The sequence below is a fragment of the Trichoderma ghanense genome (assembly GCF_004382785.1).
Source record: "Trichoderma ghanense strain CCMA-1212 chromosome Unknown scaffold_1, whole genome shotgun sequence".
In the NCBI taxonomy this organism is placed as follows: domain Eukaryota; kingdom Fungi; phylum Ascomycota; class Sordariomycetes; order Hypocreales; family Hypocreaceae; genus Trichoderma; species Trichoderma ghanense.
Window position 1 is genome coordinate 1 of NW_027395664.1, and position 26749 is coordinate 26749.

Consider the following 26749-nt stretch of genomic DNA (forward strand, 5'->3'; position numbering starts at 1 on the left):
GTAATAAATTAACAGTAGATAAAAGACACTCCTTAAAATCCTTAGAAATATAAAAAGAATAGCATTTATTTATTTTTTTAGCACTATAAATAATAGAATTAAAAAGACTTTTATGCTTTTTTATTTTTAGATAAAGACTCTTTCTCACTTTCTTTATTATAGTTAAGAAGGTTAGTATATAAAGATTAAAAATAGAATAATAAGCATACTACTTATTAAAGTAGGGGGAACTATAGGTTTTAATAGAGTAAGTAAGGTCTTAAAGATAAAACTAATAGGAGGGGGATATTATATTATAACCTAGCCTTATAGTTATAATAATAGGCTACTTTAGTAGGCAGTACTAGATAAATGTTAGACTGTTTAGCTAATTAGGAACAGATTATTAAATCCTTTAATAATCTAAGGGATAGATTATCTTTTTTATAAATAATCTAGGAATAGGATTATTAGATTATTAAATAATCTAGCTAGGATAACTAGATATATAAGTTGCATTTATATTACTTATTTAGATAATTTAAATAGCCAGTTATTAATATAGCAGTAATAATATAACTAGATTAGAACTTAAACATCTACTATAAGTATTACTAGCTATATAATAAAACTGCCCGCAAGTCTAACCTGGCCTACTGCTAATATAAATATAAACAGGCATTCTATTTAATCTTAAGTGCGGCCTAGCTACACTTAGCAGTAAATGGCCTGCCTATCTACAGGTTCCCCAGAACCGGTTTATTATAAGTATGCTTAAATAAGGCTCCTTTTTACTTAATTTATAAAAGCTCTTATTTAGCTTTTTATACTTTATTAATTAATTTAAAAGTCTTTTTAATTTATTTTATAAAACCTTTAAAGTCTTTAAAAGTTACTTAAGTTTTAGGTACAGATATACGTCCTTCCTACTATAACATAATGTCTATAACCTGTGTATATCCTCGCTGTAGAAACATTCTGGAAACACTAACATGCGCTCCAAGCCTCAATTGTCACGACCCAGCCTTATAGTCGCGATANAAGTAATCTTTAAGATTAGTAAAGAATTATTAAATCTTATATAGGTTGCTGTTAAACTTCTTAAGATATTAGGCCTTAATAATCTCTTTAAGTTCCTTGCCTTATAGCTTAGCTGCTAATTAGGCTTAAAGGTCTTTAATTATATTATTCTAGTGTTTAAGTTTAGCTACTAGTTTAATAATAGTAAGGACTTATTTTTATTAAGGATTAGTGTTTATAGAAGTCGCTATAACTTTAAATTACTTATTACTTCTTTTATGCTAAGTAATACTTCCTTATTAAATCACTGCCTAAGGGTCTAAGGTAACCTTTTAAACAGGAGTTATTAATATATAATAAACCGGTTTTAAAGAACCTGTAGATAGGCAGGCCGTTTACTGCTAAGTATAGCTAGGCTGTACTTAAGATTAAATAAAATGCCTGTTTATATTTATATTAGCAGTAGGCTAGATTAGACTTGCAGGCAGTTTTATTATATAGCTAGTAATACTTGCAGTAGATATTTAAGTTTTAATCTAGTTATATTATTACTGTAGTGTGTTAATAACTAGCTATTTAAACTATCTAAATAAGTAATATAAATATAACTTATATATCTAGTTATCTTAACATCCTTAATATACTTAATCTTTAAGTTTATTAAGTTATCTTTAACATACTTAATCTTTAAGTTTATTAAGTTATCCTTAATATACTTAATCTTTAAGTTTATTAAGTTGTCCTTAACATACTTAACAATCGATTTTATTAAGTAGCTTCTGATTAGATAAACGGCCTGACGTTTATCCGGTGCCGCCCACCAAGGGTGGCCTATTATCGCGACTATAAGGCTGGGTCGTGACAATTGAGGCTTGGAGCGCATGTTAGTGTTTCCAGAATGTTTCTACAGCGAGGATATACACAGGTTATAGACATTATGTTATAGTAGGAAGGACGTATATCTGTACTTTATATTTCTGCATACTCATGCTAAGCAATAAGCGTATAACAACCACTTAGATGTAAGGATAAAAGGATTAGGGGAATGGATAAATGTCTTAAAGCGCAGTACCTAGGGGTCACTGAAAAGATAACTCATATGACGGTATAAACTGAACGGAGCAGCCTCAGACAGAGATATAGGCACATAGACTGAAGTACAGATAGACGGACATAGAGAGAGAGTTGCATGTTGTGAATGAAAGAAATATATATACTGAATTAAATTATTCCAACAAGTAGTCTTGTAACGCTTTCAAAGACAACGCTCTCTACATCTAAGGGGTGACCGTAGCCTTGGAAGTCTGCGTCGCCTTGGAAGTCTGCGTAGCCGTAGAGCTCTGCGTACCCTCAGGAGCACTCCAACCAGGCAGATGCTCCGCCACCATAGCCAACGAGACACACGTCTGCGCAACACCACCCACAACCGTATACTCCAAATCAGGATCCATCAGCGTCGCCGCACCGCTATCCTTATCACTCACAAGGAAGATCTTGTTCAGCTGCCCCTTAATATCACAAACAAACGGGTAAAACACATTCAACTTGCTGTCCATGGGCACCAGGACCGTGGCCCCCGTGCTCGTCACCGTCGGGAACAGCGTAATCATCTCGGCGCCGAGGGGGATGGCGTCCCAGGTGCCCAGGCGCAGACGAGAGGCGCCCACCGCGGCGATGGTGCCGGGGAAGTAGTACAGGATGCGGCTGGCCGAGTCGCCGGTGACGAGGGGGCGGGTAGTGTCCGCCATGAAGGTGGTGCCGTTGGTGAGGAGGTCCATCGAGACGGTGCTGTCGGCCGCCGAGATGAAGAGGCTGCCGTTGACGTGCGGGTTGATGAGCAGCTGGCCGGTGGCGTCTTTGATGGTCACGGTGCTGGACTCGTGGGGGCCGTCAGGGGCGCTGGTGGTGGTGGTGGCGGAAGCGGAAGCCGAAGTGGCATCAGTCGCGGGGGCCGTAGTAGAAGCACCCGTAGCAGTGGCCGTGACTGAAGCAATAGAGGTATCCGTGACAGGGTCCGTGGCAGCAGGGGAAGCAGTGCGAGTGAGAGTATCCGGGACGAGGATCTTGGGGTGGATGTTGCCACTGGCAGTTCCCGTGGCAGTTCCAGCAACAGTTCCAACAGCAGTTTCGCTGACGGGAGCAATCGTTGTGACCGTCGGTGCGCGCTCCAGAAGTTGAATTCGCTTCTTGTGCGGCGAAGACACCTTTCTGAAACTCCAGACAACATCACCCGGCGCAGGTGAGTTGGGACTGCCCCCCCTATACATCAGACAGTTGGGCATGGCACCCCACAACTGCGTGAAGAAGGTGGCGCCGACGCAGAGGCTGTCCGACCCGCAGGCGTTCATGCAGCCATTGGCATCGGTCTTGGTGACCCTGTAGAGGACATCCGAGTAGATGAGGTCGCAGTTGATTTGGAATGCGGCGCCGCTTGCAGAGCAAGTCTGTCCGTTGTTGCCAGGGCAGGTGAGGGAGTTGCAGTCCGTGCCGGAGGCGGGGACGGAGGTGCTGCCGCCTGATGGAGGAGCGACGGTCGTGGCAGGGGGTGCGATGCTGAGGCTCTCGCCGATGCAGCCCGAGGCGAAGACGGGGGCGTCGTACTCGTCCAGGGTGTACGTGCCCTGGTCAATGTCCGAGAGGTCGAGGACGACGGTGTTGACCATGCCGACGCTCCAGTGGATGCCGTAGCAGCCGTCCTCGGGGTCGGTGTTGACCTCGCCGTTGTTGACCTCGTTGGTGAAGTCGTACTCCATGCTGGCTCGGACGCCAGGGGTATCGACAAGCTTGATCTCCTTGTCGTACTTGCCGTTGAGGATGTTGATGCCAAATCCGAGGCTCACGGGAAGACCGAGAGTCGAGTTGACCGTCAGACTGCCATCGGCCTGGACCGTGTCTTGAATGTTGGGCGTCCAGCCCGACTTGGAGGAGCTGCGAGGGTTGAGGACATCCAGCTTCGCCGAGAGGGTAGTCCACTGCATGTCAGCGCCGACGAGGTACTGTCCCACAGCGCTGATGTCCAGATCCACCGAGATGCCCAGCGACAGCACGGGTCCAATGACGAGGATGTCCGGAATCGACAGTCCCGGAAGGCCGAGAGACAAGAAGTCATACTCCTCCTTGGGGTTCCACTGCGCAAAGGCATTCATACCAAGGTAGAGCCCAGCATCCAGGTTTCCGTCCAGGGACAGCTGGGCCTTTGTGAGGCCGTTGATGAGGGAGAAGGACGCGCTGCCGACGAGCTTGAGCTTGCCGTCGACGTGGCAGTCGACGCACCAGAACTCGACGCTGGGCTCGGGATCAGCCTCGCCGAGGACGACGCCCTTGATCTTATCGAGGGCCGCGTCCTGAGCATTCCAGTAGTCGCCCTTGTCGGGAGTCCAGGTGTAGAACTTGAAGCCGTCACCCCAGGGAGAGTCGTCCAGCGCGCTCTTGGGCGGCGCAATGCTGATGGGGAAGTCAAAGGATCGGTCATAGTCGCCCGTGACGATGAAGGTGGCCGCTGCCAGGATGCCCGAGGCGAAGTTCTTGGCCATCGAGAGCACCGTGTTGCCGAGGTTGCCCAGGTTCTTCAGGGCATCGTTTCCAAGGTCCGTGGCGATACCGAGGAGTTGGTTGCCAATGGACTCGGCCCCGTTGGCGATGTCGTTGCCAATGGTCTTGGCACCGTCGGCGACGGCGTTATATGCCTTGGTTGCGGTGTTGTCAACCCAGGCAATGGCCTTGCAGGCGATGGATGGCCAGCATCTGCGCTCGAGAAGAGCGCGGCGCTCAACGTCACTTGCTGAGACTCCGGGGATGATGGCCGCAAGGGTGGCCTGTGTCACAACTTGGTTAATTCATGTTCCTAACTGCAGAGGGGAGGGAGATGGAGATAGGGCACCTACATCGATATCGGCATCATCCGCGGAATAGTAGCCCAGCTTGTTGTTCAACCGCTGATCAAAGTCTGGACCACAGTAGATTGCTGGCAACCCGTGAACCTCATCGCTGTCAGGCACAGTACATCCGTACGCAGAGGCAAGTTCCGGGTTCGACTCAAGCGTCGGCGTAGAAGTCTCAATGACACCAAAGTCGACGCCAACCGCCTGGGCAATATCGGAGACCGACTCAGTAGATCCAGAGCAGCTGACGGACTTGGCGCCGTCGTTGAAGGAGATGTGGCTCGCCACAAAGTAGACGTAGTGGCCGTCGGAGCTGCAGCCGGGGTCAGCGGTGATGATGATGAGGTTATCGCTGTCGCCTTCGGCAGCCGCCCAGGACTGCTTGGCGGCGTTGTAGGCATCTGCGCCGTTGAAGCTGGCGGACAGGGTCTTGCCTGCGTCGCACTGGATGTTGAGGATGTTGGCGGAGTTGTCCAGGATGACGGAGGGGTACTCAAAGGTCATGTTGACTCGGACGGTGGGCGCGTTGACGGCATCCGAGGCATCAGACGGCGGAGCAGTGCTTCCAAACCAAAGTTGTGAGACCTCCTTGGGGACGATCACCTCGGTACTTGAGACATCGACGTTGGGAGGAGCCAGCGGCCGAAGAGTCACGGTTGGCTGGGCGGGGAGTCTCAGGGGGCCAGCCGGAATGTCGAGGCTGCCTGGGACGTCGGTTGTGACGGTAACATCATCAGCGGTGGTAGTGGTTGCACTTGACGAGGTGGCATCTGGGACACTTGTTGAAGCATCTTTGGTGCTTGTCGAGGTGCTGTCAGAGCTGGACTCGGTTGTAGATGTTGAGGTGGTTGAGGATGTGGTAGCCGGGACATCAGTTGAGGGGGTGGAAACACCAGAGCTGATGCTAGAGGAAGATGAGGAGGATGTGGCATCAGCTGGGCCGGTGGTAGCAGCAGGGCTGGTGCTAGAAGAGGTGACAGTAGAAGTGCTGCTTGAGGTAGAAGCACTGGTAGACGTCTGAGAAGACTGAGAGGTGGTGGACGGAGACGACGCTTTGGTAGTGGTCGAGGTAGAAGTAGAGGTAGAAGTAGAGGTAGTGGTAGTCTTCTTGGTGCTTGAAGATGTAGTAGTCGTCTTCTTAGTCGAGGTCGAAGCCGTAGTCTTCTTGGTAGAAGTAGACGTAACCTTGGTCGACGTCTGCGGCAACTTGCTGCTCAGCACAGCAACCTGACCGTTGGCCCGTGTCGTAGCCTTGTCCAGCGTCTTCTTCAGCCAGCACACGCCATCGTGATAAGCAGCAGCAAGACATCCACTGGTCTGGTCACACCATGTGACGCAGCTGTTGAAGCTGTGAAGCTTCATCGACGCCATGTCGCCACCGGGCCGGTCGACGTTGCACGCAACCGTGAAGCTTCTGCCGCTCGACTCCTTGATCTGCTTGCCGTTCTGGCCAGGGCAGAGCGAAGGCGGAGCGCTCAGAGCCGAGTCGAGCACGGCCACCTGGCTGTTCGTCCGCGGCGTAGGAGCAGTAACCTTGCTCTTGAGCCAGCAGTGGCCATCGTGGAAGACAGAGGCAACGCACCCCCTGGTCTCGTCACACCAAGCAACGCAATCTCCAAAGTTGGCCACCGCCTTGTTCGCCAGATCACTGCCGGGCCGGTCAGCGTTGCAGAAGACGGTAAACGTCCTGCCGCTCGTCTCCTTGATCAGCTGTCCGCTGGGACCGGGACAAAAGGCCGGGCCGCTGGGCAGCATGGAGCTCAGCACAGCAGTGCTGGCCCCTGAGACGGCGACTGCGGGCTGCAGCGACTTCTTCAGGTAACAGGTGCCAGAGCGCCAGCTCGCGGCCACGCAGCCCGAGGTCTCATCGCAGAGGTTGATGCAGTTGGCAAAGTCCAGCGTCTGGACATGCTTGATATCGCCTTTCGGGTGGTCAACGCCGCACTGGACGGTGAACATCCGTCCATCGGGACCCTTGACCCGACTGCTGCCATCTGCAGGGCAGGAGATAGGCCTCGGGACATATTGAGAGCGAACAGCGTTGGTGACTCTGCTGTTGGCGAGGGCGGGTTGGACGGAAGACTTGAGCCAGCACGTCTTGCCCGAGTAGGAGACGGCGCGGCACGAGGCCTGGGTCGAGCACACGTTGATGCAGTCGTGGAGGCTGTTGGCGGTGACGGACTTGTAGTCTCCGCCGTGATGGTCGAAGCCCGTCTCTACGGCGAACTGGACGCCATTGGGGGCCCGGTATGTCGAGGTGGATCGGGCGGTGATGTCGTTGCTCTCGACAGCCGGAATCGCGTGGCCGGCGGCCTCTGCCGCCAGAAGCAGGAGCGTGAGGAAGGGACGCATCGCTTCTCAGGACGGGGAGCCGTTCGTTGAAGATGGTTGACGGACAGCCTGAAAGTCCCAGGTGCCGGAACCCTTGATATCTACATCTCAACATCGTCTCGCATACGGGGATCAGGAGAAGAATTTCTCATACGGGCGTGGGACTGCGGAGGACACCGTCCGGCAATGTGCGAAAGTGAGCCCATTTTCCGGGAGAGCATCACGGGAGGTGGGAGAAGCGTTCAGGACTATCGAACGAAGCAGTGTGTGTTTTGAGGCTATCGTGAGGATAGCGTCCAGACTATTGGTAGGTCCCATAGGCCTATGACCAATTTCACCCAGCTCTGCATGAGCACTGGCTGAGCTGAAGCAGCTGCAGTTCTCCGCAGAGTTGCTGGATTTGGGCATATTCCAGACGGTGGCCCCATGAAAGCTTTCCGTCAAGCTCCCCAAGCCTTTTTCGGGGGCCGTCCCGAGCGTTCCTGGATCAATCTAGAACCAAGAGCGCCTCCCGATCTCGCCCCAGTCGTGGCGCAGAACGTCCTGCGGGCCAGACCGTTGTATGGCAGAGAGACTCAGCTACGGAGTTGGCGGGTGCCAGCACACAAGGAGGAAGAGATTTCCGTGGGGCCGGTCCTCGCGCGAGGCAGCTGAATGGTGGTTTACTGCGTACTACTGGCGGTAGTCGTTGTTAGTCCTAGTTGATCAAGTGGGCGAGCCAGGTCGAATCTAGATGTTCGCCGAGTCTCGATCGGATTCAGCCAGCCTCGATTCCGAGATGCTTGTCCGCGGGGACAGGGGTTGGGGGAGGCAAACCACATGGCACATTTCCATCAGTTGAAAGACTCGTACATCATTACACTCCTACGATACTGTACATATCCATGTTTTGCCACTTGTGCTGTTATTAGATCCATGTGCCCGGGAGAGGCGCCGCGCTTATATAGTTTGGCTTGACGCTCATGAAGTAGGCATATGGTGAAGCATATGTTTAATGGTCAAGCATATGTTTTAAACTCGGTGGCAACCTGCGTTCCAGATGACATGAAATGGAGAGTGTAAATACTAGCCCGCAGTTAAAGATCCTTCGAACGGGCACTTCACTCGTGCATTCACATATTCTTTCTGAACTCTACAGCTGTGGAGAGTAGCGTTCTCAAGATAGGGAAGAAACCCCGTCTTTGCTAGGTCGACATCCTTGTCATAAAGTCGAGATCTACAAACATGAAGATGGGATAACAGGCTTAGTCTTGCTCAAGTACGCTCCTTTCAGCTATTGACTTCTTTGTCTGTGTCCGAGGACGTCAATAGGCATCCTCCGCAAGCGTATAGTCTGTCTCGAAGCAGAAGGCATTACAGTGGTGATGACAACTTGATGAAAGCGAACTGCTTCGATGTACCTATATGTTCGGGGACAATCGCCGCAGTACCAGCTGTACATCCAATACAAGGGGCACTGTATTGGCGTACTCTTATGGAATTATGCGTTCTTTAACCTCAGTAACTCTCGAGGTCTTTTCCCCCAACTCCATCAAGGGTCTCAGAAATGACATGCCAAGCGACAAAGAGACTTTTACCTCTGAACTGTTCCGCCTTGCACTAAAACCCCAAATCTGTCAAGTCATGAATGTTCTTCCAGTCGTGGAAATCCTTCAAATCGTGGATCACCTTTGGCCTGCGAAACAATCTCCTCGACGGGATCCTGACCGTTTCCCACTGCCTCGATGCCAGTTCATCCGCGTACGGCCGTCGTTCCCCAACATTGCCATTGTCCCAATCTTCTTGCTTCATCATTGTCGCCATTACAACGGGGGTTTCCCTGGAAGAACGGCTCGCTGCCCCTCGAGAGTTCTTCGTACTACTCGACATCGATCGAATACTTGACTGAACGCCCTTCGTCTTGGATCCGGTAGCCATAAGTACCTCCTCTGGAAGACGAATACCTTGCTCCCACCTAAAATACTTGGATCCGTCCCAAATTTGCTTCACCGCCCGCAACTCAGCCCCGTTATCACCGAAATATGCCTCCTCGTGCTGATCGCATGCCAGTGCCCTGTCTGGAAAGTTGATGAAGGCAGCTTTTCCCTCCAGAGAATACGGCCGCAGCTGCCTCTTGAAGTCGTCGAGGAACTCCTCCATCTCCTCCGCCATAAACTTCTCAAAGCACTGCACTGTGATGTACGTGTGAAAGACGCCCTTGCGCCAAAAGAATGCCGTATCTGACGGTTTCCTGGAGGCAGCTTGCCCGCCTGCGTGTATCCAGGTGACTTGCAACGAACCACGATCTCCGGTGAACAGTACCCGGAACCTAACCATGTGAAATCGGATGATGGCTAATATCTCCACAAAAATCCGTCGGTCAGTTTCGAAGACAAAGGAGGCATAGTTGCTGAAAGATAGGTTCAAAGGCAGCGACTTTTCAATCTCCTCTGACCACTGAGTAACAAGCGTCTCATGCAAGAAGCGGGAAGACGCCTCTTCGAGAGACCGCCTTTTGAGCTGCGCCGCCAGCGGGACGGAGGAAATGGTGTCGTCAATGATCTTATCGAACTCTGCTTTGCCGCCGTTGTGATAGACAAGGAACCTGATGGCATCTTTGCTCTCCTGAAGATCGCATAGCCACGTAGTGTCGATGGTGAGCTCGTTCGGAAAAAACGCCGTGTAGAACTGCCCCATTGTAGCGGCGTATCCAGCAGGCTCCAGGGGACGGCTCGTGTCGAAATCCGGGTGCCACGTGTATCTGCCGGCCACAACTTTGTTGCCCTGAAGCTTTTCGATCCGCAGCTTCATTTCGACGACAACTCCAAAGTTGCCTCCACCCGCGCCGCAGAGCGCCCAGAAGAGCCTGCCTTTTTCTGATTGAGGATGATCGCTCTTCTTGACCATGACCTTGTCTCCAGTAGCAGTGACGATGGTTACCTCCTCCAGGGTGTCACAGCCCATTCCGAAGCTTCTCGTAAACGGGCTGAGGCCCCCTCCCAGGATGAAGCCGCTGACTCCCACCGTTGGGCATCGTCCTCCGTTGACAATGTAGCCGTCGATCTTGCGGTTCACAAACTGCTTGTAGACGTGGCCCCATAACGCGCCCCCTTTGACAGTTGCAAGTTTGGTCTTCATGTTAAGCGTCACGCCGTTCATCTGCATCAAATCTAGCGAGATGCCCTTTTCGGCGGTCGAGGCGCCCGAATATGAATGGCCTCCATTCTTGATCGTGATTGGGACGCCTCGTGTTCTCGCCTCTCGGACGACGCATTGAACGTCAGAAGCGTTTCGAGGCTGGACAACGCAATCGGGTCTCGCGAATCGGTAGATGAGGTTGACCGTGGCGACTGATCGCTCGTACTGCAGCTCTCCAGGCGCGAAGACTGGCACGTTGTTCTCTTTCAGGATCTGGATCAGTTCGCGTATGTCGGCCATTGTAAAGCCGCCTCGAGACTGGGCCAATGATCAACAATAGAAGAAGAGGTCTTCAAAAGGTGTGAAATCTTCAGAGGCAGCTGGTCGAAGTCGATGGTGATTGATCCCACAGAATTTCTTCAATATCGCCATGCCCTCGGCCAGATATCGGACTGATATTGGCCAAGATCGGCCTAGCTTTTCCTGAAAGACCCAACAAGGAAGGTTCAAAAGCGACGAGTCGTATCGAGTCCGAGAATCCATGTTGGTATCTATACATCTGTGTGAGTTGAATCGCAAAGAAAAGGCTCACAACCACTTGTAGCTGTGGCACGGTCAGGAAACGACTGAGATATCGGTAACTGAATTGAGTGGCCAGGAGTTACGTGTGGCTCCTCGGCTAGGATATGGGCGTCTCACTGCTTCTGTCAATTGTCAATCATTTTCCTCAATCTATATACATACCATTAACTGAAGACACTAGCAGGCTTCACTTCAGAGCAGTGATGAAAGCATGAATTGGCCGACCAGTTGGGCCAAATGATTTTAGCACGCGGCGTATGGCAAGAAGCTGCTGAAGGCATCGCTGAGTGAAGCCTGAAGCCATCCGTAGATCCTTGTAAACTCAAGCAACATAGCTTCATTTCCACCCTTCAACTCCCACCTTGATGGCTTTTCATCTTCTAGATGGAAGAGAATCATGAATTGAAGACTCGGACGCTTTTCTCAGGCTCGCTGTTAGCCAGGGTTTAAACCTCCAAGCTCAGCTTAATCGAAGTCCAAGTTGTGCTCGGAGCAGGTACGTACCGCCGAACTAGCTCAGTTTCGGCCTGAGGCCACACATCGAATGGCGCGGGTCCAAAAACTTCAAGATTCCTCTTATCACGAACCGCCCGCCTTGCGATAACCGATACAACATCCAGTCAACCCACGATGCCTCCCCGAATACCGCTGGCCAGCGCCTCGGCGTGCTGCAGAGCCGCCGTCAGCACTCCCACCGCCTCGTTGACGACCTTCTTTGCCCGGCTGTCCCTCCAGCAAACCCGCAATGCCTCGATCCTGGGCAGCCTGGCCAACAACCCCGGCGCCGTGCACAAGAAGAAGCGAGTCGGCCGCGGTCCCTCGTCGGGCCATGGCAAGACGTCCGGAAGGGGTCACAAGGGTCAGGGACAGCACGGAAAGGTGAAGCCCTGGTTCCAGGGTGGCCAGACGCCGTTGATTGTGAAGCACGGCAGGAAGGGCTTCGACAACTTGTGAGACTCCAGAGACGAGCGGAGCAGTTTCTTTGTGGCCGCTGCATCTTGAAAGGAATGTCTACTGACTACTAGCAGCCGAGCGCCCAAGATTTCCGAGGTGAACCTGGACCAGATTCAGAACTGGATCGACCAAGGCCGACTCGACCCCACGAAGCAAATCACACCAAAGGAGCTCATCGAGAGCAGGCTGATTGGGAGCGTCAAGGATGGCGTCAAGATTCTCTCTCGCGGCGGTGAAAACCTCAAGCAGCCCATCAACGTCATGGTCTCAAGGGTCTCTGCGGGGGCCATCGCCGCTATCGAGGCTGCCGGAGGCAAGGTCCTCACAAGATACTACACGAAACTGGCCATCGAGCGACTCCTGTCCGGCGAATCAGTCAACACAGATAAACCCCTACCCGTCGGCAAGGAGCACGTCGAAGGAATCCTGGCAGAGGCGAGAAAGGGCCCCTTCCGATACAGACTGCCCGACCCCACGAGTCGTGCCGATATCGAGTACTACCGAGACCCGGCGCATAGGGGATACCTGAGCCACCAGCTTGCTCCTGGCCAGTCGCCCAGTTTGTACTTTAGGGTGCCTGGCGTGCACAAGGTGAAGAGCGCGGTGAAGACGGACAAGAAGAAGGCAGAGGAGACGCTGTGGTAGGGGGTTACTATCTACTGATCTGAATAGGGCAGTGTTTGGCTTGTGGCGCATAGAGGGGGTTGCGCTGTGTAAGGAGTTGTATAGAGGACGACGAAGCATGAAATGTACAATATATAATGACTCTGGCATGATCCTGTGGCCCGGTAAGGTACCCTGGTTCGTTCTGTTGAATGGTGTTGAGGATGGCTATGAGCCTGAAACGATACTGTACACCCTTTCGTATGATGGCTGCAAAGTAGGCCCCAGTGACAGGACAAAGTGTTCAATGTCAAGGCCGTTGCATTTTCCCTTTCCAAATGCAGTCCATATGCATGCTTTATGCGCTCTCCGTCCCCTTGATGAAAATGATGGTGTCATCGACCCCATATAAGCCATGACGGTGCCACGACATGTCCAGAACTAGGCTCAGCATTCTCACCGTATCACCCGTCGTGCAGGGATTATTCTTCTTCTTTTCCTTCTCTTCTTCTTCTTTCTTTCCTCATCCATCGTCGTCGTCATCTTCTTCTTGTGTTCATCTTCAACTCCGACCGGCATTAAACTCTCAGCGTCACAGCGCCTGTAGCTCTGCCCAGTCTCCCACGCACAGCGCCTTACAGGCCGTTTAGCGCCTGGCCAACAGCACTGAGCGCACAGTGACCGCCGTAGCTCCAACTGCGGGTTCGACAGCACGTCAACACTAAGCCAATCTTGATACTGGACCTCGCAAGTGCTGCGACATCAACCAACCTCGCCTCCTCCAGACGACTCCTCCTCGCCAACCCCGCGACACGCACTCGATATACCTCCGCCTCGTTCTCCCTTTTCTCCCTTTCTCTCCTCCCTTCTGTACTACCCTCCGAGGCCCTCCACCGCGCGAACTCCGAGACAGCCCCCCAGCGACTTCATCGCAGCATGTCGCTCTTTGGGGAGTCGCCCACCGACAACGGCCCAACCCTGGGCTCGTCGCCGCCTCGCCGCGCCGGAGCAGCAGCCAGAGCGGCAGGCGGCCTCTTCGACGACGAGCCCGCGTCCGGCCGCAACTCGTCCAGCCTCTTCGACGACGGCAGCGGCGCCTCGTCGCCCTGGGACATGCCCACGCCGCGCAAGCAGCAGAGCCGGGCCGAGCTGATCCGCAACCTGCTGCCGGCCTCGGACGTGCCCGACAGCTACATCGACGCCTTTGACGCCGTGATGCGCGAGGACGGCCACGACGGCCGCGTCACGGCCGCCGGCATCGCCAAGCTGTTTGCCGTGGCGAGGCTCGAGGCCGATGCCCAGGCGCGCATCATGTCGCTGGTGGCTCCGGGAGGGTCCGACGTTTCATTATCGCGCAACGAGTTCAACGTGGTGCTGGCGCTCATCGGGCTGGCGCAGGAGGGCGACATTATCAGCCTCGACGGAGTGGACGAGCGGCGAAGAAGTGAGTTGACAGCCATCGAATGCACTCTTTCTCTATTTCTCGTTGTGACGGGCATCTTGTGAAATGGAGGCGCACGATTCGTCTATCAGACCGCTTTGCCGTCCATCAGCTGTCTCGATCCTTGACCGCAGTTCCAGCATTGGTTCAATTACATACGCGATCCAAGCGGAAGGAGGCCAATCAGTCGTTGCATTCGATGATGATGCTGTCTGAAGCTCCCGAATTACTGCCTCTTGGAGTAGTTAGCTAATATGTCGTCCTGCTTAGGCCTCCCTCGGCCCAAGCTGCCCGGTCTGACCGCCGAACCCGTCATGCCTCCGGTCGCTGAGCTTGCCGCAAAACCACCACAAGTCCCGTCCAAGCATGAGCCAGAGCCCGAGCCAGAACCTTATAAGCCCGAACCTCAACCACAACCTCAACCCCAACCTCAACCAGAGCCGCAGCACCAACGCGAGCTCCCGCCTGCCTCGTCGAGCATCATGAGCAGGTCGACCATGGTTGACCCCGACGACGACCCGTGGAACACGCCAGACCTGCACAAGGGCCACACACACCCTCCAGGCGGCGAAGAGAGTCACGCGGCCGCAATCAATGGACACAACCACGGCTTCGGCCAGGATGCACCTCCGTCCTTTGACCCACGCCCCACGAACCATTACAGTGCTCCCCCAGAGCCAATCCGCCCTCCCAACCGTCCGCGCCAGATCTCGAGCGGCTCCTTGTCCGGTCAAGGGGCATGGGGAGGTGGATTCTACGGCAGCTCGCCCGCTGGCGGCGGTTTCAATGACGTGCCCCAGCATCAGAACCCTCCGCCCATTCCCAACATATTCGGGGCCGATGGTGCTGGTCAGATTGTGGGAATTGCCTCGGCTCCCGCCGTCCCGTCTCGGAGTCTGGGAGGCCGCGTCGGCAACAGCATGCAGGAAAATGTCGTCGTCACTCTCATGCCCGGCAAGGAGGGCATCTTCATGTTCCAGCACCACAACTACGAGGTGACAAGCCTACGGCGTGGGAGCAAGGTGGTTCGGCGGTACAGCGACTTTGTCTGGTTGCTGGACTGCCTGCACAAGAGGTATCCTTTCAGGATGCTACCATTGCTGCCCCCTAAACGGGTTGCTGTGAATGGTAATCACCTTTCCAACGATGGTTCCTTTATCGAAAAACGACGTCGGGGTTTGGCCAGATTTCTCAATGCCATCGTACGGCACCCCGTGTTGAGCCAAGAGCAGCTAGTCATTATGTTTTTGACAGTTCCTACAGTGAGTTGTCCCGTCGAAAGGAGAAGGGTGAGAGGAACGAGAGGGAATTGGTCATACTAACACAGACCCAGGAACTTGCCGTGTGGCGAAAGCAGGCAACCTTTTCTGTCCAGGATGAATTTACCGACAGGCAGCTGCCCCCCGGCCTGGAGGATTCACTGCCCCCATCTCTCGAGGACCTTTTCCTCCGAACACGCAACGGGGTCCGCCGCTCTGCCGAGCTGTACATCAACGCGTGCAACATCATGGACCGCCTCGTCAAACGAACAGAGGGCGTCGCCGCCGACCACGCGCGGGTCGCCATGACGCTCATGTCGCTCACGGAAGCCTCCGCAGACACGTATGCCACCGACGCGAGCGAGGTTCCGCTGCTCAACGACGGCTTGACCGCCATGAGCAAGCATCTGCGGACTTGCCAGACATTGCTCGAGGACGAGAGCCGGGGCTGGGATGAGGGTGTGCTGGAGGACCTGAAGCGGCAGCGCGATGCCCTGGTCAGCCTCCGGGAGCTCTTTGACCGGAGAGAGCGGCTAGACAAGGACAACATTCCGTACCTGGAGAGGAGGATACAGGCCAACGAGACGAAGCTGGCCAACCTCCGGACCAAGCCAGAGGGTCTAATCAAGCCAGGAGAAATCGAAAAGGTGGCAGAGTCCATCATCAAGGTGCGTTACGTCGCTCTCGATCCCTTGTCAGGGTAATCCGCTAATGTCTGAGACGCAACCAGGACAAGGAATCCATCGTCCAGCAGCACAACCGCTCCATCTTCGTTAAAGAGTGCCTCCGCGACGAGCTCATCACCTTCCAGTCGACGCAGTACCACGTCAGCAGGTGGAACCAGGACTGGGCCAGCGAGCGCGTCAAGTACGCCGAGATGCTAGCCGACAACTGGAGGCGTCTGTTGGATGCTCTGGAGGGCATGCCGCTGGGCGAGTAAAACGGAGCTAGAGATGCATGAGATTGGAATATGGAATTTCTTTGAGACAAAGTACGAGTACGAGTTGATGAGTGTGTATATAATGAATGCAATGCAGGATAATGAGGGGAGCAGAGAGAAGTGGCAGCGATGCTGGGGTTCATGTCGGTGGGTTATTGAGCGGGTTTCAAGAGTGCAGCAGTCGAGGCGCGATACCCTTGATTTCTTTTCCTATTTCTCATTGTTCATCTCCACCTACTAACGGCCTTTTTGTCATATACGAGTTTGAAGTTTATGAGGTATGTTTTCCACGAGGTTTGTTTTCCTTCTTTTGCCCCCTTGGCGGGATGGATGATGGAGAGTACCTATACAAGGATAGATGAAGGGGTGATAACGACAACTGCTGCAATGCAAAATCACATATGCACGACTCAGCGGCAGACACCATTACGACTTGATCTCGTTTATTCATATTGCTCGAGAATACAGCATCTTCACCATCTGTCCGTCACCGCGCCGTGGCTTGCATCGCCCACCAATCGAGCATACTTGGCCAAGACGCCCCTCTTGACCGGCGGCTCCGGCGGCGTCCACTGCTTCCGCCTCTCCTCCATCTCCTCGTCCGAGATGGCCACGTCGATCCTGTTGGAGACGGCGTCAATCGTCACCTCGTCGCCGTCGCGGACAAGCGCAATGGGGCCTCCGACGGCGGCCTCGGGCACGACGTGGCCGACGATGAAGCCGTGGGAGGCGCCGCTGTACCGGCCGTCGGTGACGAGGGCGACGTTGCTCAGGCCGGCGCCCATGATGATGGCGGACGCGCGCAGCTGCTCGGGCATGCCGGGCCCGCCCTTGGGGCCCTCGTAGCGCACGATGAGGACGAGGTTGCCGTCGTCGCGGGTGATTTTGCCGGCGATGAGGGCGGCGTCGAGCTCGTGCTCCTTGTTGAAGACGCGGGCCTTTCCGGTGAAGGCCAGGCCCTCCTTGCCGGTGATCTTGGCGACGGCGCCGCCGGGCGCAAAGTTGCCCTTGAGGATGCGGATGTGGCCGCTGGCCTTGATGGGGTCCTCGAGCGGGCGGATGATTTGTTGGCCGGGCTCGAGCGAGGGCCAGTCGGCGACGTTTTCGGCAAGCGTCTTGCCCGTCACGGTCATGATGGAGCCGTCGATGAGGCCCTTTGCGATGAGCATCTTGAGGACCGAGGGCGTGCCGCCGACCTTGTACAGGTCCTCCATGAGGTACTTGCCGCTGGGGGCGATGTCGGCCAGGAACGGCGTGCGGTCGCTGGTGCGCTGGATGTCGTCAATGGTCAGGGGCACGTCGGCCGTGTTGGCCATGGCGAGGAAGTGCAGCACGCCGTTTGTCGAGCCGCCGAGGATCATGGTCAGCACGAGGGCGTTTTCAAAGGCGGCGCGCGTCAGGAGGTCGCGCGGCCGAATGTCCTTTTCCATGGTGACCTTGATGACCTCTGCGGCGCGCTCGCACTCGCGGGCCTTTTCGGGGGAGACGGCGGGATACGACGAGGAACCCGGCAGCGTCAGGCCCATGGCCTCGATGGCCGTGGCCATGGTGTTGGCCGTGTACATGCCGCCGCAGGCGCCGGCGCCGGGGCACGCGTGGCGCTCAATGTCGTCCATGACGTCGGAGCTGGTGCGGCCGGGCGCGTCCGGGTTGGTCTTTGCCTTGAGCGAGCCGTAGTGGTAGGCGCCCGAGGCCTCGTAGCAGCTCGAGATGTTGATCTGGCGCTCGAGCAGGCTGGAGTGGCCCTTGCGGATGGTGCCGCCGTAGATCATGATGAAGGGGCGGTTGTGGCGCGCGGCGGCCATGACGACGCCGGGCATGTTCTTGTCGCAGCCGGGGATGGAGATGTTTGCGTCGTGGTGCTGCGCGCAGGTGACGGACTCGATGGAGTCGGCGATGATTTCGCGGGTCTGGAGGGAGAAGCGCATGCCTGGGGGGGGTTTTGCGTTAGACAGACTATTAGGAGGAGATTGAATGAGGAGAGATTACTGACCGTCGCCGCCCATGGTGATGGCATCGGACACGCCGACGGTGTTGAACTGCCAGCCGAGCATGCCCTGCTTCTCGACGGCTCGCTTGACAATCTGGCCAAACTCGAGCACTGCGGACAGCGTGTAAGTCTTGTGTCTGCCTGCGTCGTCTTTGTTTTCTCCGCCGTCTTTGGATCTCCTCGACCGCGAGGCCATCGTCTCTTAAATCTCGTCACTTACAATGTGTGCTGTATTACCACCCCATTAGCTTTCAAGCTTCCCATCAAAATCGAAAGATGTCGCAGACAACGTACTTGCATGGATTGCCCTCCCACCAAACACTCGCAATGCCGACCTGCGGCGCCGTCTTCATCGTCTCCTTGTCCGGCACTCCAGCGCCGTACAGCATAGCCTTTTTTTTTTGTTCGCATTTCCGCATCAGCTTCACACTCCTCCATGTTACTCAATTCGGGGCTGAAACGACGTGAACGTCTTCGTACCTGTGCTCCGGGAAAGTCATGGTCCTTGGTGATGCGCCGTGACCAGCGGTTCAACGGGCCTCCGGGGGGCAGACACGGGAACTGGAGGTAGTCGGGGGAGGCCTTTGGGTCGGGGCCCGGCTCGGCGGTGCTGGAGGCTTGTTGTGATGCCATTGTTTGGTGGTTTGTGTGTTTCGTGCTGTTGGGTTTTCTTAGCCGGGTTGAATGGCAAGCTTCGGCTGAAGGAATCAAATGAGGGGAGAATGAGGGGTGAGGAGAGAGAGGAGCCCCGCGGAAAGCTTCACATTCATATACAGGGAACGATGCAGATGAGAGGAGAATCAACAACAGCTCGTTTCTCTGCCTTGTCTTCTCTGGATGACCCTGCCCCCCACGGAAGAAGCTCGACCGAGCCCCGTCTAGGAGCTCCGGACCGTCGTGGGGAGCGATTCCGGAGGCTGTCGGGCTACTTTCCGTGGCCCCCCTCCTCTGTGCTCATCCCCCATTGAAGCCGCATCGGGTGGTGAAGATGTCACTGGGCATGGACTGCGGATGCTGTGCAAGAGAGCAAGACAGGAAGAGAGATTCAGCCAAACTCACCCAATTCAAAGACCAGACTCCGTTCGTCTCCCAAACGACCCCCAACGATATTATCTCAACGACTAGGGAAGATGATGTCAAAGACGAGAACAAAAGCAAAGAAACAGCCACACTATATTCAACCGCCTCTCCTCCTCCGTTCAAGCCCCAGCTCCAAGCTCCCGCTCCACTCCCGCCTCCGCACGCCTCCGTCATCGTTCCCAAACTCTTTCCCTCAGCTCCCCAGTATCCCGCAGTAGCCAATAACTTGTTCTACCAATCATCGACTCCGAATGCAAGCGATTGCTCTCCCACTCAGCCTAATGAATCGGGTATGCAGCAACTTACGATGACTTTTCTGTCTCCTCCGGACCCCCCTTTTTTTTTTTTGGTCTTCTGCGGGGGAAGAGCCGAAGCTCTCCGGTTGTCGAATCGCGTTGCTCGTTTTACTCACCCGCGCTTGTCACCCGGCATTACTACCGGTAATCTGCATGGAAATAAAGCCCATTCTAGCCGCAGCTCGTCTGTGGACAGTAGAATCGATTGATCGACTGCTACCTACTGCTACAAAGTATGTACTGTACCAAGCCATCAAGGTAGTTTGACCGGCAGCACGGGTACTTGTTCAGCCGACGAATGACCTGTTGCGGCTTATACGAGGCCGTCAAACGCAATACTAGCACAACGATCTCGCTGCTGATCAAAGTGAGCTCTCTTGATATTACATCCACCATATGAGCACTTTTTAAACTACCTGCAAACCCTGCTTCTCTTCAACTGCTCCGCTTCAGCAAACGCCCAAATCCCAAAACTCCCCCTTTCAACCAGCGAACACCGACACGCGGAGCAACGCCCTGCCGCAGGTGCAAAACATGCACCGCGTTTCAGAACCCAGCAACTCCCAAGTATCAAACTCGTATGCCCTCATCTCCAAACACAAGCAAAGGCGAAAAGTAGTGAGAAAAGAAGAACAATTGCCCACCCAGAGGCTGTTTCGGCCTGTCTGTCCATGCCCATGCCCATACCCATACCCAATCCAACCACGCCACCATTCCCGTCCCCAAGCTTTGAAAGCAAAAGAAGAACACATCAAAGAGTGTCCTGAAGTAAAGACAAAGTTCAACAAGACTACCATGGACAAATCGCATCTCTAATCTAAGAGGAGAATCAAACAAAGGGAAAAATTACATAAAAAGTAAATGGTATAAAAAGCAGACTCAAACAATCGCAGCAAAACTTGACTCTTCTCCCCATCACCAGCGCCCCGGCGACGCATCCGCCAACAAGGACGCTATGCTCGTCCTGTCGACGCTGTCCCGCCTCACCGGCGCCTCGGGGCTGTCCGCCGGCGTCATCGGCCGGTCCGGCGTCGCCGCCTTGCCGCGCTGGCTGTCCCTCCACGCGCTCTCCAGCGCCGCCGGCGACGCGTTCCAGCCGTAGTCCCGGGCGATGGCGTGCCAGAAGGCGTCGCGGTGGACGTCGTACAGGGCGTGCAGGCGGGCCATGTCGACCTGCGAGGGCGGGCGTGTGGACGCGGACGGCAGGGGGAAGCCCGGCCTTTCCATGTGTTGCTGCTGCTGCTGCTGCTGTTGGTAGTGTTGAGATGGATGATACTGCTGATGGTGGTGGTGCTGGTGATGAGGAGGAGGAGGGAGGTGGCACAGCTCTTCATGCAGCCGCGGCAGATGGCGGGATCCCGGCTCGGCCACCATGGACGACGGCCGCGGCAGGATGACGGGCAGCGTGGGAGACGCCCAGGCGTCGACGATGCGTGGCAGCTGGACGTTGTCCCCGGACGACGACGAGGCCGTCGACGTCGAGCTGTAGCTCTCGGCCCTCCGGTGGTGCATCGACACGGAGGAGGCCGTCGGGCGATGGCGGTGCGCCCCGGGGCCGAGCATCGTAACCGTCATCATCTCTGATGGGCGGCTTGGCGCCGTCACCGACGACGTCGTCGACACGGAGTGCCTGCGCCGCGCGCTGCTGTGCGTGAGCTGGTGGTAGTGCAGCCGGCAGGCGAGCTCCGTCTTCTTGAGGTTGGCCGCAATCTGCTTGTACGGCACCTTTTGGTGGCGAGTCCGGACGAGGTATTGTTCCTACCGACGAACGTCTTGTGTCAGCTCCTTCTGTTTGCCATCGATGGTGGGGAGGAGGACTGCTTACCTCGGCCTCGCTCCAGGCTCGTCCTCCGCCCGTCATGATTGTCTTCCGGCCCTTGGTTACACCTTGCTCGTGTCCTTCGACAGGTTCGTTCTTGGGGATGTAACCTGTCACCGTCATGGTATGTATATGTGCGTCGTCTTCTATAAGATAAAGGTAGGTGTGTATCGGTATGCGATGATGCCGTTGGGGTATCCTTCTCAATCGTAGTGCGTATTAAGCTTCTTTGGCAATTCCCAAGCCAGATGGTCGTGTGCGAGTTGGATTCCAGTAATGCAAGATATTAAGAGTCGCGCTCCCGAGCGTTCATGAGTCTCAAGCAATGTGAGCCAGCCACAAGGAAGAGAAGGAAAGCAGATGAATTGAACAGAGAAGAACCCGGACAAAAGATTAGAGCAGAAACACATAAACAGACAGTCTATAAATGAAGTAACATGGAAACAATGACCCGGCAATGTACCATTGACAAACAGGAAGTTCAAGTCTGGGCGAGAGAGAGTATTAGAAGAGAGAGGGAAAAGACGAGACGGACATGGGGTGAGAGCGGGAGGGGGGAGGTGAGCAAGTATTAGAAGAAAAAAAAAAACATGCTCACTCGCTCATTCACTCACAAACTTTTATGAACAGCAACCTAGTAACAGAAAATTGCCCGTGAGCCTAATAATAAAACATGCGCACGGCACAGCAGCGTTCCTGACAACAACAACACAGTTGAGCAGGAAACTCAGGAAACAAAAACCTGGCAGAAATCTAGCCCGTTGTGTCCCCACGAAGCCTCGATTTCTCAGGTTACAAGTCGCAGCCAGCAATGTGAATCTGGCGCCGCCAGGGGACCAGGGGAACAAGGGACCCTCCCGCCCCCTGGGAGCCCACACCGGAACTGACCTGCTTCTGTGAGAGATCTCGGTTGTCCTGTGACAACTCCCGTAACAGCAAGATTCAAACAATAAGCATAACCACCTCCTCCTGGAGTGGGTTGGTCTGCTCGGGCGGGTTGTTTCCTCGGTGCTGGGGCCGGGGGCTTGCGTTTGGGCCAGCCCACCAAGAAACACATTTCAAACATTCATGCGGGCTTGTGTTTGGGGCTCGGTAGGGGGGGGGGGACTACATTTTCGTGCTACGCAGTAGTTGTGGTAGCTTCGTATCACGAGGAATATGGTGGGCGAGAGCTTTTGAGACTTGTTTGTCTTTTCTTGTAATATCTTGCTGAGGTCGATTTTGTGGGGTGGCGCCGGTGGCTGTTTCGATGGCCGTGGGTGCGTTTGACCTCGTGCGGATTCGCTTCGAGTTGTCAAGGCGATCATCAGATATTGACACCTTGGGTTCGACTGTTGGAGCAGTGATTGGGCGCTTCTCAGCTCTCGTTTCTTCTTTTCTTCCTCTTCTGCCTTAAACTTGTTTTACTCTCTGGTCAGGGGCCTTATAAAACGTCTCATCCCACCTCCCGCGCCTAAGCCACAACATACAACATCATCCATCTCCGTTTAAACGTTGCAGAACTCATCAATACAGCTTCGTCTCCCATCAATGTCAACTCAATGGCACTGCCCATTTCCTCATCATCCCCACCAAAAGATCAAAACCAGCGCAATCCGTCCTCAAGGCCCAGACCGTTCACGCAGCCGCTCATGACGCAAGGAGACAAAACGTCGCCGTTTAAAGCCTGTTTCCGTTCGTGAAACAAGGAGGCTGGCCTGCTGCTGGTCGCTGTCCAGCTAAGAAGCGAACCGCCAGACAAACAAACAGAGAAAACGGCGGGCGGGTGGGAGAAGGAGACCAATAGGCCACCCCTGGTGCGGGCTTCCCCCATACGGGTCCGCGGTTTGGAGCAGTGCTTAAACGCTGGTTGACTGGGATGTTCGCACGGTCCAAGCTCTAGGATCGGGACGTGAAGAGCAACATGAGGAAACAACAGCTGAGGAAGAAGCAGTATCGTCATAACGACATCGTGAACAGAAACTGTATGTCAAAGTCACAGTGAGTGGCCCACTGCCATCAAACCCAACTTTCAACTACAACACCCCAATTATTAGAATACTAGAACACTACAACGCAAAGTAAACAAACGAAACACAACTCAGCTCAACACAGATACCTGCCTCAAGACAACACGCCTCTCTCGCACCCCCATCTCTTCCTCTTACAATGTTCCTCTTCCCCATCCTTCTTCCCTCTCGGATGTCGTCTCCTTCCGGTGAACCGCCTCTGCTTCAGATAGCGGCCGGCATCATGCAGCCGCGTTTCAACCCTGCCCTCGAAACGCGCTAAGACTGACTGGCGAAACCTCCCCCCAAGCGAACGTTCTTTTCCTCCTGCTCCTCTCTAGCGCTCTCGAAGTTTTCTTCATCGCTGTCCTTCTTCTGCGCCGTTTCAAGCCAAGGGCCATTGAAGATTTATTTGATCGAGTTCCATTGTTACCACGGCATGTTTTTGTGTCTTCTTATTCTAGCGCAATGTAAAATGAAACGCGAGAAGAAAGTGTTGACTGAAAAAGCAACCAAGCCCGCCATTCAGACGGGCTGCTTCGGGACCGAGAAGAAGCGTTCGGGAGCAAATAAAGGATCGTACAAGACATGGTCTTTACATACTTCTTGCTTAATTTCACATACCGAGAAACACCCCCCGGTGTCTTCGCGGACTCATATTTGCGATATTCCAATGACAAGCTGGTAGGTATGCGACGGTGGTCTAGGCACGCCACATGGTGAGCAGAACAAATCATACAGTGCACATCCGCACCGCACAATAGACCTGGCCACACTCCAAGACATTTGTCTCTCCCAACGTCCTTCTCCCGTTCCCAATCGTAAGACCTGCTTCCGCCAATGGGCCAGTCGAGAGCGTGAAAGCGGGCACGCCCCGGAAGACAAGGCTTCTTTCGACATATCGAATCCTTTTTCGCCCAATGAACCCAAGAGAATTCCCCGGCTTTGTACAGTAAGAAGAATATGCCCGGAAATCGTATGACATGCCGTTCGATTGCCATTCGCCGCCGGGGAAATTTGTAGAGCGTGCGTATCATACAACTAGTGAAATGCATGTGTGAAAGACCATGTCAGGAAATGGGAGTTTAACATTTGATTGTGCTGCTACCAACAGCTTTCGGTTCGTTCCGGACTACTTGGAAGATCATACAAGTCTCCAAGCGTCTAGACTAAGTACAAGTACAGTGCATGTCAGGGTAGGCCTCCCTCCCACGTGCTTTCAGAGCAGCCAGAGCAAGCCTCCGCGTGGAGATGTACGGAGGACTCCCTTCTTACGGTGCGGCATAACAATATATGCTGTCGGTATCAACTGATGTCTGGTAGGTAGATTTCCAATGGTTGTTTGGATGGTTGATACTTCGTCCAAGGGTTCGTAATAGATGGCCGTACCAATGCAACAAAGGCTCTTTATCACGAGGACGTAAGCATATAACCCGTAAAGGGTTCTCGAAGGCTGACTCGCCGCAGCGTCTGATGTGATGCATCACGTCTTTCTGTCATATTCCCCTCCTATGACTTGTCTCTGTAAAGTCCATTTCATCCAATGGCCGCTACTTTGCTACTAGCAACTAACACTACTATCATTTCTGCCATACTACTTGTGATATCTGGAGCATCTGCATGTCTTGGACACTGATGGCGGGGGATTTTGCAAACTTCATGCTCTCCCCTTTCTGCGGCATGTCCACATGGTACAGGTCCATTTGCAGTGCCAAATCACACTTGGAGTACGATTTTACAATACCGCGGAGTGTACCAAGTACGGAGGAGAGTCTCCTGCCCATTATCATCCCGTCTCTTATCATGCATACACTCATGCATGCTGTATGTAGCTCCTACTTGCGGAGGCATCTGAAGCACCAATCTCTGCAGCGGCCTGCCTGCCTACCCTGCATTGCATTGACGATGTGCAGGCATCGTCCATCACCGAACGAGAAAAAGCTGCATACTCGAGCATCCAGTGTCAAATAGCATCCCATCAAGGCTTGAGGGACTCCGCGGACCTGGGGGCTGCCCGGTAATGGTGGGCGAAGCGAGTTCCGGGTAAATCGACTGAAGCATTCAACGGTTCATTTTGTCTATGCCCTTGGCGTTGAATTAGAGCTGGACGCCCGAAATGCGATGCCAACACGCCACTCCGCTCATATGGCAATAAAGCGGAGGTTGGGACCTCGTCGGAAAGAAGCAGCAAATTAACAGTATGTAATTTGCGTGCGTGCAGCCGCTGCTGATACCGCTCGTAAGACTCCATCTCGAGTCCTACCTGACATGGACAACCACATGCAAGCTCTTGCAGAGATCGCTCGCTGGCATGCTCGAATCGAAGCATCGCCGGCTGGAGCAAATCGGATCTGCTTCCAGCGATGCCAGACTCAACGAGTGTCTCCTCCACAGGTACATCTGGCAAAAGTCACCCAGAGACCTGAACGACGTCCAGACAACTGGATCTGGCCAAGGCATCGAGTACCTTGTGGAGCCGCGATGCGATGCGGCCCTAGCCTCGAGGTGAGCAGAGGTATCGAGTACCAGACGACGAGGTACTGTACAGCCAGACAAGGGCTAGCAGAACCTCGTGTCAACGTCCGCGTTGATGCCAATGGCATTGGCGATTTGCAGTTCGCGCATGAGAGGCGCTGCAGGGGGTTGAGCATTCTGGAAGGCCGGGAGCACAAGGTGCAGCTGCTTCTCGGGCCATGCCTACGAAGAGCTACTAGCGCCGCCGAAGCTGATGGGCGATGGCGACGATGAGATGCTGCTGCGTCTGCTGCTGTCGTGATTCCGTGCGACTGCCAGACAGGAGGCATCAAGACGCCATATGCTGTGCCGTGCTGGGTGTATGTCCGTGCCGCCTCGTGCCGTGTTTGTAGCGCGTTGAGCTGTGCTATGTGCCGTCTCGTGTTCTGCTCTCTGCCATGTCGAGCCGGCCTCACTCACTCATCGAACAAGAGCCAGGCCCGGCGAGGCTGTGGCCGTCCGCAAGGCCGCCTCTTCCTCTGCGCCTGTCTCCCTCTTACCCCTTTCCGCTGTTCGCCCCGGGTTCCCCAGAGACGAGGCCGTCGCGTATCACCGGAGCGTTGCTGGCGCCTGTTCGCTGCATGGCATGGCATGGCATGGCATGGCATGGTTAACGCATTTCACGCATGTCCAGCCGGGGCTCTCAGGCCGCTCTGAAGCACACAATCACCCACTCACTCAGACACTGACACTCACATCGCCATCCCCGCTTTTCCCGGCCTCGTCTAAGATTAGATTCGTGCCATTCGGCAGGCCCTTGCCTTGCCCGCCTAAGCGAACGGTGAAAATGTTCTTCTCATCTGCAATAGGCGCGAGAGAGCGCGCTGGGGACGGTGACTCGAAGAGAAGAAGCCGGAGATCAAAAGAGCGTCAGGACGAGGACGAGCAGCGACGCCAGGAACGCGCAGCCGGCTTCTGATGGCTGCCGAATACGAAGCCACGGGCAGCATCAGGC

General features: G+C 54.3%; 6 protein-coding genes across 6 annotated transcripts; 1 reads left to right on the forward strand and 5 right to left on the reverse strand.

Moving 5' to 3' along the window:
- Window positions 1-2276: 2276 nt before the first annotated feature.
- On the reverse strand, window positions 2277-7232 carry CCMA1212_001343 (uncharacterized protein; the record flags this gene model as incomplete). Its single annotated transcript, XM_073698774.1, has 2 exons — window positions 2277-4825; window positions 4880-7232. 2 exons carry the CDS (start codon window positions 7230-7232, stop codon window positions 2277-2279), a joined length of 4902 nt encoding a protein of 1633 aa, XP_073562102.1.
- A 1578-nt stretch (window positions 7233-8810) lies between these two features.
- CCMA1212_001344 (uncharacterized protein) lies at window positions 8811-10628 on the reverse strand (the record flags this gene model as incomplete). Its single annotated transcript, XM_073698775.1, has 1 exon — window positions 8811-10628. One exon carries the CDS (start codon window positions 10626-10628, stop codon window positions 8811-8813), a length of 1818 nt encoding a protein of 605 aa, XP_073562103.1.
- A 5952-nt stretch (window positions 10629-16580) lies between these two features.
- On the reverse strand, window positions 16581-18730 carry CCMA1212_001346 (Dihydroxy-acid dehydratase; the record flags this gene model as incomplete). Its single annotated transcript, XM_073698776.1, has 5 exons — window positions 16581-18037; window positions 18101-18208; window positions 18318-18325; window positions 18392-18489; window positions 18578-18730. The coding sequence occupies 5 exons, from the start codon at window positions 18728-18730 to the stop codon at window positions 16581-16583; spliced, it is 1824 nt and encodes a 607-aa protein (XP_073562104.1).
- Window positions 18731-20388: 1658 nt separating this feature from the next.
- CCMA1212_001347 (uncharacterized protein) lies at window positions 20389-21415 on the reverse strand (the record flags this gene model as incomplete). The annotated part of the gene is made up of 2 exons (XM_073698777.1): window positions 20389-21231; window positions 21299-21415. 2 exons carry the CDS (start codon window positions 21413-21415, stop codon window positions 20389-20391), a joined length of 960 nt encoding a protein of 319 aa, XP_073562105.1.
- A 664-nt stretch (window positions 21416-22079) lies between these two features.
- CCMA1212_001348 (uncharacterized protein) lies at window positions 22080-22358 on the reverse strand (the record flags this gene model as incomplete). The annotated part of the gene is made up of 1 exon (XM_073698778.1): window positions 22080-22358. The coding sequence occupies one exon, from the start codon at window positions 22356-22358 to the stop codon at window positions 22080-22082; it is 279 nt and encodes a 92-aa protein (XP_073562106.1).
- A 3233-nt stretch (window positions 22359-25591) lies between these two features.
- CCMA1212_001349 (uncharacterized protein) lies at window positions 25592-26713 on the forward strand (the record flags this gene model as incomplete). The annotated part of the gene is made up of 2 exons (XM_073698779.1): window positions 25592-25785; window positions 26233-26713. The coding sequence occupies 2 exons, from the start codon at window positions 25592-25594 to the stop codon at window positions 26711-26713; spliced, it is 675 nt and encodes a 224-aa protein (XP_073562107.1).
- Window positions 26714-26749: the final 36 nt, after the last annotated feature.